At 45.0% G+C, this 16,420-nt stretch overlaps 1 protein-coding gene across 1 annotated transcript in view; it reads left to right on the top strand.

Moving 5' to 3' along the window:
- Positions 1–534: 534 nt before the first annotated feature.
- CUNH10orf143 (chromosome unknown C10orf143 homolog) overlaps positions 535–16,420 on the top strand; it is a 29,527-nt gene continuing 13,641 nt past the window's right edge. The window contains exon 1 of the mRNA XM_051193236.1: positions 535–706. Coding sequence (XP_051049193.1) covers positions 638–706 — 69 coding nt within the window. The 5' untranslated portion in view covers positions 535–637. The remainder of the gene's footprint in view (positions 707–16,420) is intronic.

Raw genomic sequence — 16,420 nt, 5'->3', positions numbered from 1 at the left:
GAGGAAGAGACTGGACAAGCTGCTGCAGGAACCCTGCCTGGCCTAAGGCTCTGAGAAGTCGGTGTGCAGCCTTCCGCAAATCCGGGGCCTGGAGCCGCACCCTATTCCCATGTCGGTGACCGTCCCCATGCCGGCGGTGCTCGCCAGGTCTGCTTACGACCAGCCGGTAAAAAAACGGCAGGGCTGGCAGGATACTACCTCCAAGGACGAGCTCGCACCACCAAGCAAAGCTAGCAGCTATCAGACAGCCCAGCGCAGCCACAGCCATGCCGATTGGTCCGAGGCTCTATCTATCAGGACTCAGTAACCAATCACAAGGTAAAAGAGGAGGGCGCGCCTCCCGCGGACCAAGGGTTGCCGAAGCGTGGCAAATGCTAAACAAACGACCTTTGGGACTGACTTTGTGGACCGAGAGGCGACAAGCCAGTCACAGCTTGCGAGGCGTTGACCTGTGGCAAGTGAACGAATCTCCGCACTTCGGGCCATAGGAAACTCGGGTTTCGGCTACTCCGGTCTGCAGCCCTAGACCGGGTAGTCTGTTCTTTAGGCCACGCCCCACGCCTTCTCATTGGCTTTGTAGGCACGTGGTTGGGTGGTCCCGCCTTCGGGTGGCCTGAGAGGCGGCACGCAAAGCCGCATGGACAGCTTGGCCCCAGGCCGATGGAGACGACGCAGGACCGAGGAGCTCCCCGCTGCAGGGGACGCGGTAAGCTCCGAGTGGGGCGCGAGCAGAGGGAGGCGGCGCCCTATCTGTCGTGCGGGCGGTTAAGGCGTGGCTCTTCCGGACGGCGGGCCGGCTGGGCGGCGGAAGTCTGTTGCCGAGGCGGGGCGGGAGGCAGGGCCGGGTAGAGGACAGTCCCGCCCCTCCAGCTGCGCTTGCGCATAGATGCGGAGCCTTGTGTTCTCTTGACCAAACCTTAATTTCGTGTTATGGAATTTATGAGTCACAACATAAGTCCGATCTGGTCATCCATCCTCAATAAACACACTGAAAGGACCAAGTTAAAAGTTGAAGATAGAAAAAGATTAGTCAGCAACGCTGGAAGAGGGACAAAGGGACCCAGGGAACCACTCCAGGTCTGACTTTGGAATCCAGAAGTGAGAATAAAGGTGAAATAGGGAGCCAAGGATGTCTAAGCAGTCCTTGTCAAAAGTGTGGCCCGGCCAACACTGGCCCGTCATTGTCATCTTGTGAGGTGGTCGGCCAGGTTAGAACTGTGTGGAATCTCTGTCCCTGAGACGCCGCCTTATCCCCTTGTCCGAGACTTTTTCCTTTTCCCACCATGAGGTACTTGGGGAAATTCCCATTTCTTTGGGGGTCCATTGTTTGATTAGTCTGATGGTTAGATTAAGAGTCACGTTTCTTTAAAATATCTCCATTTCTGCCAAGCCTGTTAATGGAGGACCAGTGTGAGAGCTCAGGGTCGGCAGGCACCTAACCTCCTGCCCCAAACCTTGGGAAAAGTAAGCAGCTAAGGGTAGGCGAAGGCCTTCTGTGTCACGTGCTTCCCAGGAGCTGAACCTGCAGGGCATCAACCTCTAGTGAGAGTTCTAACTTCAGACCTCACAATTGATTTACAACAATATTGCCCCAAAAAAACCCAAAACCACCCCTCCCCCCAAAACAAAAAAAAAAAAAAAAAAAAAAAAACCTCACAAAATAAAAACAACTCAATGTGTTAAGTAAGTTTATGGTTTTGTGTTGAGCTTCATTGTGGAACAGAAGTTTGAAATAGGCAGTCTCTTAGCAGAACTGTGCTTGCCTCTGCTTCTCCTTCATTTACTACCTCTTTAGTAGTGTTTTTTTTTTGTTTGTTTTTGTTTTTGTTTTTTGTTTTTTTTGTTGTTGTTGCTGCTGTTTTTTGGCTTTAGTAGTGTTTTGAGACAGAGTCTTCTACAGTTTAAGCTGGCCTCAAGCCATGTTATGCAGCTCCAAATAACCTTGGCTTCTGGTCCACTGCCTCCTGCCTGAGCTGGAACTACAGGTGTGCACCCCTAAACCTGGCTCCAGCATTCTGTTTTCCTTGCTGCTCCAGTGCTGTGGATTTGCTGTGTGCTGATTTGTCTTTCCAATTAACATAGCAATGTTTCTTTGACTTGAGGTTTTGTGTTGAGACAAGAGGCCTGAAGTTTCCTTTGTAGACCAAGCTCGTTTTTTGTACTCTCAATGCTACTACCTTAGTCTCCCCAGTGCTGGGATTATAGACCTGGCCACAATTCCCACCTGCAGGCAACTTTGGGAGGTTTATTTTATCTTTTGTCTCTTTTTGTTTTTTGTTTTTCCCTGAGACAGGGGTTCTCTGTAGCTTTGGAGCCTGTCCTGGAACTTTCTCTGTACACCAGGCTGGCCTTGAACTCACAGAGATCAGCCCATCTCTGCCTCCTGAGTGCTGGGATTAAAGGCATAAACCATTACCCAGCTTTTGTTTTCTTTCTTTCTTCCTTCCTTTCTTTGTTTTTTAAACTACAGTAAAGCAAGAATGATTAGGGTAGGGGTAGCTCAGTGATAAAGCAAGTACTTATGCACAAGGTCCTGGGGTCAATCTCCAGCACCACGAAAGAAAGAAAAAGGTGGGACAGAGGAGATACCTTAGTCAATGAAGTTCTTCTAGTACAAGTGTCAAGACCTGAGTTGTCATCACAGTGCTGGGGAGGTAGAGATCCCTGGGGCTAGCTGGTCAGCCAGCCTATTTTACTTGGCAAGGTCCAGATCAGAGAGAGACTATCTCAAAAAATGAGGTGGCAAGTGCCCAAGAAATGAAACGAAGGTAATTCCCTGGCTTCTACCTGCACACATGTGGATGTGTACCTGCACACAGACACACAAAATAAAACATCTTAAAGAACTTAAAGAGTAACTAGGATACTAACTATGTCCTGGATCATGTGTCCTCCCCACCCTAGCCTGTCCTCACAGCTAGTGCTGTAGGTTTTAACATAAATAGAATGACTAGGCCAGGAATGGTGGCACACACCTTTAATCTCAGCACTCTGGAGGCAGAGGCAGGCAGGTCTCTGAGTTCGAGGTTCGCCTGGTCTATAGAGCCAGATCCGGACAGCCAGGACAACACAGAGAAACCCTGTCTTGAAAAAACAAGCAACAACGAAAGAGTGACTAGATCTCTGTCCTGGACCTTGTGTACCTCATAGCCAGCATCACTAGCTCTATGTAGCCGCATCTCCCTCCAGGCACCACTTGGCTTCTGTAATGGAACCCAAATCATGTTAGCTCAGGCAAGTCTAATCCAGTCAGTTGGGCTCTTCTGCTTTTCCCACACACAACTCTGTGGAGGTGAGCAGTCTTGTTAGATGCGATTAAGATCCCTTATTTAGGAATGGAGAGGGTGGTACCCAGATAGAGGGCTAGCCAGGGCCCTAGAGGCCCTGTATTCTCCCTCAATTCTATCCTTGGTGTTCTCTTCTGAACTGTCAAAGCTGGTGTATCGCTATGATACAGGTATTCCAGACAATGGGAGAGCATTCAAGAACTTACTGTGGCCGTTGTATGGGACTGTGGGGCTGTGGTCAGTGCTGGTGGGGAGGCATATGACCACTCTTAGCCCCTTCTCCCTTCTGTTTCTGTACCTCGCCTTTCTCCCCATACTTCTCTCTCACTATTCATGTCTCCTGGTTTTGTTTTGTCATCCACCAAGGTCAACTGTGGCCATCTATGTGACATAGTGTTTGGAGGTTATTTGTTGGAGTCTGGTGAGATCAGCAGAGAGTGCATCCCTAATAACAGTGCAAACCTCAGTTTCTAGAGTGTGCCTTCATCTTGGGCTGTACAGCCCTGTGTGGGCCATGGAGCTAAAGCACAAGGTTTCACCATGACATCCTACATAAGTCACAGTGATGGAAGTGTGGACTGAGGCAGAGGCAGAGGTCAGCCAGAGTTCTGCCGAGCTGAGGATTGACCCCAGAGCTAGGCAGGTGTGTTCTACCACTGAGTGACCCCCAGGAGGGTGTGTTTCAATGTTTCAATTCATAGGAAAAGTCTATACAACACAGTTTAGTTCGAAGGACTTTTTTAAAAGTTTGAGCTTGGCTAGAGAGAGGATTCCCAGCATCCACATGTCAGCTCATAAATGCCTGTGACTCCAGTTCCACAGGATCTGATGCCCTCTGTTGACCCTAGTGACCATCAGGCAAGCAAGAGGTACAAAGGTACACTTGCAGGCTAAACACCCTTATACATGAAATAATCATAAATAAATAAAATTTAAGAGCTTTCAGTCCTAGATCTTGCTTCTTCGGAGCTCTTAAGCCGTGGGGTCCAGGTGGGTAAAGAAGCCAACATGTGGACTGGAGTGCGAAGATGAAAGATAAAGTGTAGGTCTGTGTTGGCTGTGTGTACTTGTGGAGGCTGAAGAAGCACATGTAAGGGATGCTAGGGCTGGGGACCCTGCTGTGAGTTGTTGGGCTACATGTTGCTGTCAGCATCGCATCTGGAACCCCTGTTGCCAACTATCATCAAGATCCCCACTGAGACTGCTGCCTTGTTCCTAACAGTCCCCACCCACTCTTGCCCTGAGTCCGTAGCATTCTGACTGGCTCTGTTCTCAATGGTACACAAATGTAATGTAGACATTTGTAGTCCCCTCCCCTGTTTAAAGCACAGAAGGGTTAACACTGTCTGTCTTAAGGGTTTTCTATTCTGTTTTCATCTAAAGATGGTCTTAGAAAAAAAGTTCAGCAGCAGCTAATTCACAGCCAGCCAAAAGCACCAGGAACCTTACTTGGCTCCCTAGTCTGGCCAAGTCAGCCTTAGTGACCTTTGACTTGCTCTGATCTTCCCTCTGTGAATTCTTCTGTGGGAAAAGGCAGTAGTGCGGTATGTTGCGTCCTGGCGTCAGCCAGGACCTTTCCTTTCATGGATACCCTCATGCAAGCTAGGCTCTCGGGTCAGAGAAAACAGACTCAAGGATGTTGAGAGGTCAGATAATTTTGGAGTTTTTTTTTTTGATGCAGGTACACAGACTTTGGTGTGAATGAACCAGAAAGCCTCAGTCTGCCAAGGTTACCTATTTTTACTGTTCTGAATTGGTTTAAAAACTGGGGGCTAAGGTGTGGAATAGGTAGGTGAGAGTGAAGAGCTGTTTTTTATCCCTCTGTTTTATCTGTGGGTAACTTCAAGACCTACCTTTGCTAACACTCGGGAAATTATCCAATAAAGCCAGTAGTCCTTGTCAGCAAAACCACTTAAACGTATTGATGGCTTTAACACCATCCCAGAAACCCTAAGGGGTCTAACTTAAAAGTACGAAGATGGAGAGCTGAATCTGCCCGTTTCACTCCGTCGGATGCAGATTTGATAGCTTGTCTGCTGAGTGCGGTCCCCAGTGGAACCCTAATGAGCACCCGCTGATGAGGCAGGGCCCTCCAACAAAACCCTTTGCTTTGCCCTTTGGTGGTTATTAAGGTTTTCTTCCTCAGTCATTATAGCCCACTCCTCAAGAAAGAAGCTACTGAGCCATTGTCCCCCCCCCCCCCTTTTTCTCTTAGAATCTGCTGAGCTGAGTTCTGTACCTGACTTGGTTTAGTTATTTTGGCCATGTTCCTCCATAGTAAAGGAAACAGGCCAGTGGTTCCTCTTTGGTTGTGACCCTGACCTAGGTGTTCTCCTACAGCTACACAGAATATTAGTCCTTTCCACCTGGGGTCAGATTTTATTATAGATGCACAAGAACGTAGAGTGGAAATAGGGCCCACAGGAAGACAACTTTCCCCTGCTTGGGGATTTCCTGCATGGCTGCTGTATTCACCAACTGTGGGTTGGTGTCCTTGACTATCAAGTGCTCAGCGCCAAGAGAGGTGTTCTGGAAGCACTGTCTTGTCTGTCTGACTTGGCGGGCACACATGTTTAACTGAAAAGAAATGAAGGAGGCCTAGGTGAATGTGTCAAATTGCTGGTATTTCCAAAACCTCATTTATTTAGGAAAAACTAGAATTCAGTTGTGTCATAATGAAGTACAGGATTTTGTACTATTAATACTTGCTAATGAAAAAAGAAAAAAAAAAAAAAAAAAAAAAAAACAACCTGTAATTCCAGCATTTGGGAGCCTGAGGCAGAAGGATCCCTATGAGTTCAAGGCCAGCTTGTACTCTGTAATGAGTCCAGGTCAGCCTGCACTGCAGAGTAATACCGTGTCTCAAAAAACCAACCCAAACCCAAACAAAAACTATGATTGTTGTATAGTCTGCCTTCCTTATCTGAACTGTAGTCTGCTTCTTCTGAGTTCTCAAGACCATGTTATTGGAGCGTGGAGTTAATTTTCTTTTAGGGTGCAGCCTCTGGTAACCTCTTACACCTTCGGAAGCCATCAAGTGTCTTCTAGTGGGGCTAGTATTATATGCTGAGTTCATGACTGAGCAGTCCTGTCATGTCCAGAAGACACTGCTTCATTCTGGCCCTCCTGGACCTTTGGCTCTGATAATCTTTCTGCCCTTTTCCCACAGTGACCCTTCAGCCTTGGTGGGAGGGCGTGCCCCATCTGTGGCTGAACTTTGACCAGCTTGGAGTTTCCATGTTACCTAGCATGTACCACACAGACATTTCTCTGCTGAGATCTGAGAGCTGCACTGATCTAAGAATAAGAATGTAAGAATTAACAATTTAGAAAGATTTGATGTTGTTTCTTCAGATTCTTTTTTTTAACAGCCTATTTAAACCTTTTGCCCATTTAAAAAGGCTTACTTTACATACCATAAAATTAATTTTAAAAGGATGTATTCTTATTTTATATTTAGGAGTGTTTTACTTATATGTATGCCTATGTACCCTGTACATGCCTTGTATCTGCTGAGGTCAGAAGAGGGCATTGGATCCCCTGGAACTGGAACTATAGATAGTCGTGAGCCTCCATGTCAGTGCTGGGAATCAAACCCGGCGTCAATGTTATATTGCTATGAAGAGACGCCATGACCACAGCAACTCTTATAAAGGAAAACATTTAATTGGGCCTGCCTTACAGTTTCAGAGGTTTAGTCCATTATCACCATGGTAGGAATCGTGGTAACATAGAGGTGGACATGGTGCTGGAGGAGTAGCTGAGAGTTCTATATCCTGATCATCAGGCAGCAGGGAGAGAGAATAGCTGGGCCTGGCTTGAGCCCTTGAAACTTCAAAGCTAACACCCAGTGACACACTTCCTCCAATGAGGCCACACCTACCCCAACAAGGGCACACCTCCTAATAGTGCTACCCCCTTGTGACTTAGCCAGTGGGGGGGGGCATCATTCTTATCTAAACCACCACATCCCAGTATCCTACAAGAGCAGCAAGTATTCTTAGCCTCTGAGCCATCTCTGAAGTCCCATTGTTGTTTGTTTGATTGATTGATTTTGATATAAAGTCTTTTGATGTATCCCAAGCTATCCTCGAACTCCGTGTCTTCCTGCTTCAGCCTTCTAGAATTACCAGTGCATGCCACATACCTGGTTTTACTATTCATTCTTATATGTAGGTCTGATCTACATTAGGTTGATTTCTATATGTGACAAGTAGCAGGACCTCAGTCTGTCTTTTTTACATTTGAAAGTGAATCATCTTAGCACCCTTTTCTCTTGAAGACTGTGTCTCCCTTGTGGATTTTCTTGACACTGAAGTGACACTAACTAGCCTACTAGAGCATGTGGCTCTGGCAGGCCTTGCCCTTTTCCCACATTCCCTCTGCCTTGCTAAAAGCTATTAGATTACATTCCTAAAACTAGCCACCAAGGTCTATTCCCTTATTTGGCCACTTCCTCTCCCTAAGGCTGACTTCCAGGGTCCAGTTACCCAAGTATTGAAGTCCAGCAACTAAAAACCCCCATTGGTTGGTTCATCTAATTAACATGCCCAGCTAAAATTAAACACCTCCTCATAACACAGGTTTCCCCTTTACCTTTTTAAACCTTTTACCTATGATCCAAGTCTGTGTCTCCTCTGTCTAGAGGCAGTCCTTTGTCCCTCCAGGACCAAGTACTCCTGGCTCCTTTTCCTTGTCCCTTTCTCCTTCTCCCTAGTCCTCTATCTCTTACCATCACATCCTAGCCCATTCTAACACAGACTTTCCCTTGTTTTCTTGAAAATAGCACCTGTAAGGTCATTTGCTGCTGTTTTTCTGTGTGAATCAGAAAGAAGCCACTTAAACTTTTCTTGCCGACTAATAAAGGATCTCTCTGTGAAAACAGGTGTTTGGGTGTGGTTTGTACCTAACCCAGGGTCCAAGAGGGAGCCCCCACTGTGTGTTGTGAGATGGTCTCCTTCAGACACCATTGTCAAACATCAGACTGTAATGGTTTGAATGAATGTAATGTAATAAACACAATGGCTTATTTCTCAGCTTTCAGTATCCTTCCCTCAATCTGTATGTTTATCCTTCTGCCAATAGTGTACTCTCCTGACAAGGGTAATTGTATGCTAAGGTGCTATTAGGCTTGCCATCTCTTCTATAAATTGTTTCCTTTTTAGAGTTCCATCAGTTGAATTCTGTAGTTCTGTCTCCATCTAGTTGGAAAACACAGTGAAAGCCTAGGTCTGTCAATCACAGGTGTCAGACAAGAATCAGCCAAGGCCTTTGTGCTTTATTTTTCTCATCCTAAGACTCCAGTGAAGTCCTTACTTTCCACTGTGATATGGGGAAGAAATGAAATGTCATTTTATTTACATACAGGGGGTGTTAATTGGGCTCTTCTCGCTATCAGTGGATGTGCATAATTGCTTTCTTAAGATCTTTAGAGTTGGGGCTAGAGATATGTGTGGTTTGGAGAGAGAGTGTTTGTTCTATCCCTAACACTGTAGAAAAATTATCTTTAATGTTGTAATCCAAATGTGACTTGGGCTTCTGTCCTGGGTAAACTCACAAAAGCCTAAAGCTAATCATTAGCAAGTCCACTGAGTACATTTGTCTTCCCTGCTCCCACACCAAGTTCAATTTGAACATGTGACAGGAGAGGTCTCTGGTCTCCTTTCAGCTGGGGCAGCAGTGGCAAGGGTGCAGGCTCTCCCTCAGGTGCTGCACAGCTGTTGGGCCTGGCCCCTAGGCCCTGCCAGCAGGCCAAGCTCTCAGTGTCCACAGTTCTTTGCCAACAGGGCAGGCCCATTAGGTCCAAGTTTATAAGAGCATTTTATTTATTATTTTGCATCTTTTTATTTTGTTTTATTTTATTTTATATTTTTTTCTTATTTTACGTATTGATCCCTAGTTCCTTCTCCCTCCCATGCCCCCTCTCCTGACACCCCACCACCCAGGGAGGGTGAGGTCCTCCAGGAGAGATCATCAAAATCTGTCAAGTCATTTGAGTAGGGACTAGGCCCTCCCTCATGTCTCTAGGCTAAGGGAGTATCCCTCCATGGGGAATGTGCTCCCAAAGTCCTTTTGTGCACCAGGGATACATCCTGGTTCCACTGTCAGAGGTCCCTTAGACTGCCCAGGCCTTTTAACTGAGACCCATGTTCAGGGGGGTCTGGGTCAGTCCTATGCTGGTTTCTCAGCTATCAGTCTGGGGGCCATAAGCTCCCCCTTGTTCAAGTTAGCTGTCTCTGTGGGTTTCTGCAGCCTGGTCTTGACCCCTTTGCTTATCACTTCTTCCTTATAAGAGCACTTTAATGAGAATTCTGGTGTTGTCCTTGGAGATGGTCACATCATTATCCATCCATACAATAAAAACAGAATAGTTCAGGCAAGCTTGGAGATGGTGTGATATGGCTGCCAAGCATGGGGCTAGTCACTGTATGAAAGGAGGGCCTCACCTTGGCAGCTGAGGAAGGCCTGTGTCCTTCTTTTCTGTTTTTTGGTATTTGAGTCAGTGGCTCCCTACATAGCCCAGGCTGGCCTCAAACTTGTGGTGATTGTTTTTCTTCTACCTATCCCCCTTTTGAAGAAAAACCTTTACATCTATTATTTTTAATTATGTGTAGTTGTGTATCTACATGTGGGTATATGCAATTGCCTGCAGAGGCCAGAGGCTTTGGATCCCTTGGAGCTGCAGGTGTGAGTGGCTGACACAGGTCCTCGAAAGAATAGCAAGTGCTCTTAACTGCTGAGCCATCTCTCCCGTCCCCTCCCCTCATCTTTGTATTAGAAGTGAAGGAATGAATTTCTCTTCTCCATTGCTGCCTCAAGGTGACAATCTATCCTAGCATTAGTTGGCCTGTTATTTTGCCCTTGGCTTGCTGATATTGTAACTCACCATCTCTTTGCCAAGTGGACTTGGCTGGGAAATACGGGAAGACCTTGCCTAGTCAGTTGAGAGTCTTTTGAATAATGCTCATGGCTGAATGAGGTTGCAGCATCAAGATGTCATGGTCTATCTTGTGAGAGTCCCCCCCATGTCCTTGTAAGGTAGAGACCAAGAGAGTGAGAATAAGAGTCCTAACTTCCAGTCCCTCTATGTTTGACATACAGCCAGATTTCATTGTGCTGTAGGAAGCAAATCTCCCAAGGGTGCAAGGTCATTTTCCAAATGAAAATGTCATCAGGAAGGAGTCCTTGCTTGATGGAAACCATGCTTTCACTGTAAATGGCAATCTGTGGGGCCTTATTAATCTCGATTCCTGGAAGTCCCGCTGCACGTGCAGACTGATGGCCAGCCAACTGCAGCACAAGGGAACTTCTTTTTATTGTGGCAGATAGAGTGGAGTGAAGCTCAGGAAACCATCTGATATGCTTCCTGTAGCAGGATGTGACCGGTGGTGTACATGCAGAGTGCCTGTCAGCTCCAGGATAGGCTGATAATAAAGCTTCTCAAAGTGAAGAGTTAGATCACTATTGCTACTGTGTATTATCATCATTATTATTTTGATGACATGTCACTGTGTAGTCCAGGCTGGCCTCAGACTTGTGATCTTCCTGCCTTCCCTTAGTACTGGGATACATGTGCACATGTATGAAATTATTTCTTTTATGTTCATTCATTATATATTATATATATTAAATATGTTTTCTTGTAGATTTGGCATCAATGCATTACTGATTTCTAATGACTCTTCCTGGATTTCTAATTTTTTTTAATTTTAATGTTTTTTTTTTTTTTTTTTTTTTTTTTTGGAGACAGTGACTTACTATGTAGACCAAGTCAGCCTTGAACTCACAAAAGTCTACCTGCTTCTGCCTCTGAGGTACCAGGACCAGGATTCAAGATGTGCACCAACATGCCTGGCTTGGTTTTCTGATTTATATTGTGCATATGTCACTCATGCTAAGTCACATTAACACAGGTAGTGTAAGTGCCTCACCCGGGGGTTTGATATTCAAGAGTGTGCTGTCTCTTTTTTCTTCTGACTGTGGAGACTATGCCGTGTTTTCCTGTTGGAGAGTTCAAAGGGCAACTCTCACTTTCCATTCACTCCACTCTTCTAGAGTTTAGGGTAGGAAGGTGGACTTTGGAAGGTACTCTGTAACCCAGAGCCATACCCACAAAGGAGCTGCAGTGTGGGCTCCTGGCTCCTCAGTCCCTGTTGCATTTCCAGGAGTACCAGGGTCATGTCCCATCTGCTTTCTGAAAGGGTTCATCTTGTCAGCACAGAAGCTATGCTTTTGAATCTCATTTCTGGCAAATTGCTAAGTCTTAACCCCTCCTCCCTCTGGGCTCTTCATTCATTAAGGTCATTTGGGCCCATCACTTCCAATAAAGGAAGTATCCACATCAACAAAGAAGTGACCCCCTTCCTCTTCAGGGAGAGCAGCTGGACATTCTGAGGCCTGTCCCAACTTTGTCCCATCATTGAGGCAGCAGGATCATGACTTTTATTTTAATTCATGCCTTGTCTGCAGAGGTGTCTGCTCAGCTCAGCCCCTGATTCAGCTGTGCTCAGATGAAGCCGCTGTTCATTTGATCTGCTTCAATTACTGTTAAGTAATAGGGTCTTCGTGTCTAGTTGGGATTTTAATTTTGTTTATATAGTGAAGTGTCTTTTTAGTTTGGTGGTAAATCTTCATCTGCCTTCATGAAAGCGGACTGAACTCTCTGGAAGGGAGCAGGGAGAATGAAGTGGTCAGCACAAGCAGTCCTGGTATCAGAGCTCCTGCAGCAGTCGGTGTCCTAAGGTCTGGGGTAGGCCTTGCCATGTGAGCATGTAGATCAGCTATTCATAAGCACAGAAATGAGAGTCATTTAATTCACTCTGATTGCTGAGTGTCACCACATACATCATGGACGGCCTCATATTCCGGAGGATCCCTACCTACCATGATATCAGAGTAGGCCTTTCCTTTTCTCCTGAACCAAGAATCAAGGACCAGGACCACCACCTGAGTCACCTAAAGAGTGTTGGCTCAACTGGGTGTTGGAGGCACATGCCTTTAATCCTAGCACTTGGGAGGCAGAGGCAGGCAGATTGCTGTGAGTTCAAGGCCAACCTGGTCTACAGAGCAAACCCCAGGACAGCTAGGGCTATTACACAGAGAAACCCTGTCTTGGGGGGGGGGGCGCCAGTGGGGAGGACCGGAGAGATGACTCAGCAGTTAAGAGCACTGGCTGTTCTTCCAGAGGACCAGGGTTCAATTTCCAGCACCCACATGGCAGCTCACTACTGTCTGTAGCTTCAATTCCAGGCGATCTGGCATCCTCACACAGACATATATGCAGGCAAAATTACAATGCACTTAAAATAAAAATAAATAAATTATATGCATGTATGTATATGTATATATATAAAGAATGTTGGCTCATCACTGCTGGCCTTCCTGTTACAGATGCTTCACTGCACACAAACTGTTGTGAATAGCTCCCGAAGTGTCTTGAATTTCACTGATGAAATACAAGTTCTAGTTTGAGTTTGTGCTTCTGCTCCCCTTTCTAGTAAGTCCAGTTATCAAAAGAAGAACAACGACGACGGTGCTGTTGCTGACTATGTTACTAACAAGAGAAATGAAAACATATATGCACATAGTGTGAGGAATAGTAATAGTTCCACATTAGCCTAAAGTATTGAGAATTGACAGCAACCCAATTTTAACACAGTGTAGTAGTTAATTTTCTCTTGCTGTGATAAAATACCATGACCAAGGAAGCTTAAGGAAAAGAGGTTTTCGTGTTTTTTTTTTTTTTTGTTGTTGTTGTTGTTGTTGTTTTTTGCTTACAGATCCAAAGGAATAAGGGTCCATCCTGGAGGGTAGGCATGGCAGCAAGTGGCAGGTATGGTGGCAGGAGCAGGAAGCTAGGAGCTTATATCTTGAATGGCAAGCAGGTGAACAGGAAGTGATTGACCCCCCAGTGACATCCTCCTCCAGCAAGGCCAGAACTCCTAAACCTTTCCAGACAGCACCACCAACTGGAGACTAGGTATTCAAATGTCTGAACCTATGGAGACCATTCTCATTCCAACCACCACACACACTGTGTATCTTTCTCCATGTAAAAATTGAGTAGATTCCAAGTAACTAGGTATTTGGGCCTTGATGTGGTCTTTTAAAAGCTCTCATCTAACTTAATGCAGAAAGCTTGCAAAATCCTCGAGGAAATAGACATGGTGATTGTAATCCATGGCAGAATAAGAGTTGAAAATGTTTTAATATGTTAAACTGCAACATAGAGGTGGGAGATATCTCAGTTGGCAAAGCACTTGCCTTGCAAACATGAGTTCAGTTCCCAGAAATCTCTTAAAAATTCTCAGTGTGGTGGCATGTGCTTGCAATCCTAGTGCTGGGAATGCAGAGATAGTACCAGGGCGAACTTAGTCTAGGCTAATGGATAAGCTCCAAGCCAGTTGAGAAACCTATCTCAAAACAAAAGAAACAAATAAATAAAGTGGAGAATGTTCCTGAGAAATAATACCCCCCAAACTGGCCTCTGACCACCACAGACATGTGCATACTCCCCAGATGCATATATACAAAAACAAGTAAAAAATAGAAGACAAAATGGAAATCAAATTTAATGAGAATGTGTTGGAAAGCCTATAGTTAAGTTAAAAGAGGAAGATAATGAAGATGAGACTTAAGACCAGAAGTAGAAGAGTTGTTTCATGTGGAAACATAGAGAAGGCACACTTGGCTTGGACCTACTGTGTGATGCAGTAATTGACAGTTTCTTCTATAGAGACACAATGGCCAAATGATAACCCTTCTCCCTCTGTGATTGCATGGCAGTGAAAGTATTTTGTGGGGTTTGTTTTCAGTGGAACACAGACCATTTAGAAAGTGATCCAGAGTCAAAAGACTCCAAAGTATAGTCCAGAAACAGAAGAGCAAGAGAGTGCAGAGATGCTCAGTAGGAAGTACCCAAGGATAACTTTGGAACTTGTGAGGATATTGATGACCAACAGGAGGGGCTATGTCCATTTCAGGTTGGTCAGAAACAAAAATTTAGATTCGATGGCTTGTAATTATGAGAAGATAATTTGGGTTAAGCCAGTGTTTCTAGACTCATGGCTGTGTGCCACTGGCAATGTGAGGGATGGATGGTTTTCATTAGAAAACCCTTTTGCATCTGGGCCTAGTGGCATACACATGTACTGCCAATATTTCAGGAGACTGAGGCAAGAGGATCATTATTTGAATCAGCCTAATTGGGTTGCTTATTGAAATTCACCCCATCCCCACATACACAGTTTCTAGCATTTGTTGACAAATCTTGTCTGTTTTTCTCCATGGTATTTATTTATTTATTGCTAATTGTGTTCCTGTCATTATTGGGTTATTTTCAGAATGGGCAGGTGCATGATGTTTACAACTCTCTGAATTATAACCCAATGTTCTGGTTTACTCTACAGTTTAAATTGCTCCAGCCACTAGGAGTCCTTCAGGTTGGCACCTGTGCCCTGTTGATGTGTCCACATCTTTTTATAAGAAGTTTCTAAGTATTTTGGTTTGAAAAATGTTTTGGTCTCAGGCTGATGAGATGGCTCAGTGGGTAAAGACTTTTCCATAAAGCTTGACCCCTGGGGCATTCATGGAGAGAAACTAACCCCTACACATTGCACTCTTGACTTCCACATATGTGCCATGGCATGTGCATCCCCAAAAGTAGAGAAATAAATGTAAATAAGTGTAAAAACTCTTTTATATAAAAAAAATGTAAGTTCCTCTTGTTTTCTCTGCTCCATTTCTGAATGGCATTTAGAAACCAAAATGGCAGTGTTGGTTGCAGTGAGTATTGAGCTCATTGCTCTCAGATGTGGATGCTGTGAACCATCTGAGGTGCATCCATGTACACACTCATCTGAATGTCTCCTTATCTCCATGTTATACCATATACATGTAGGCAGGCACACTTATCCTGTATATCTCTGTATCTCCATTGTCATACTGTATACATGCATGCACACTCATTTGTTTGTCTCCTTACCTACATGTTCTACTGTATACAGGCATACACACTCCTCTGTGTATCTTCTTCTCTTCACTGCCAAACTGTATAAATTCATGAACACTCATCTGTGTCTCTCCTTGCCTCCATGTCATACTGTATAAATTCATGCACATTCATCTGTGTGTCTCCTTGTCTCCGTGTCATACTGTATACATGCATGCATATTCATCTGTGCGTCTCTTTACCTCCATGTTCTACTGTATACATGCATGCACACTCATCTGTGTCTCGTTACCTCCATGTCATACTGTGTACATGTATGAACACTTACTGGTGTGTCTTGATACCTCCAGGTCATTTCTGCCTACGTGTATGCACACTCATCTTTATTTCTCATTACTTCCATGTCATACCTATGAGAAGCTAAGAGTGGACAGCAGTAGTTCCAATACCAGGGGTGTGTCTTTGGGTAGATGGCTAGAGATAGAATTGCTGGGTTCTCATGACTTCACCATATTTTCTTTTCTCTTCCTTTCAGCATCTTAGGAAAGGCTTGCTTTCTACAGGCTGTGTCACATTTGAGAAGCTGTGCCAGGCTGATGGATGACAGATGATATCTTGATGTTAGTTTCATTTGTGTTTTTCCAACACAGATGTATTAGTAACTGTTTTTATTGCTGTGTTCTCAGGAAGTAGAGAGATGAGTCCTGGTGCTCAACCCACTTTTTCCTCTTTTCCTTTTCTTCAGTCCATGACCTCAGCCCTGAGAATGGTGCCGCCCACCTCCAGAGCCCAGCTTACCCCCTCAGCTAATTCTCTCTGGGAATACCATCACAGACACCTCCAACGACATGCCCACTAATACCCCAGACATTTTGTCATCTAATGAACTTGACAAAGAAAGCATTGGAATGAGTGTATTTAACTGAGCACCCAGTCATGACTGATGTGTGATGGCTTCTCAACAGATTGCTTGTAAATCATCTGTCTTTTGTTCATGGAGGTGGTACCACTACATTTTTTCTTTTGGTTTTTGGTTTTTTGAAACAGGCCTCATGTAATGCAAGCTAGGCTGGATTTGACTCCTGATCCTCCTACCTCGAAACAATTGGGATTACAGGTCTGTACCACCACACACACACACACACACACACACACACACACACACACACACACACACACACAA

This window comes from Phodopus roborovskii, unplaced genomic scaffold (assembly GCF_943737965.1).
Source record: "Phodopus roborovskii unplaced genomic scaffold, PHOROB, whole genome shotgun sequence".
Lineage (NCBI taxonomy): Eukaryota > Metazoa > Chordata > Mammalia > Rodentia > Cricetidae > Phodopus > Phodopus roborovskii.
The sequence above is the reverse complement of the archived record's forward strand: the minus strand, read 5'-3'. Positions and strand labels throughout refer to the sequence as shown.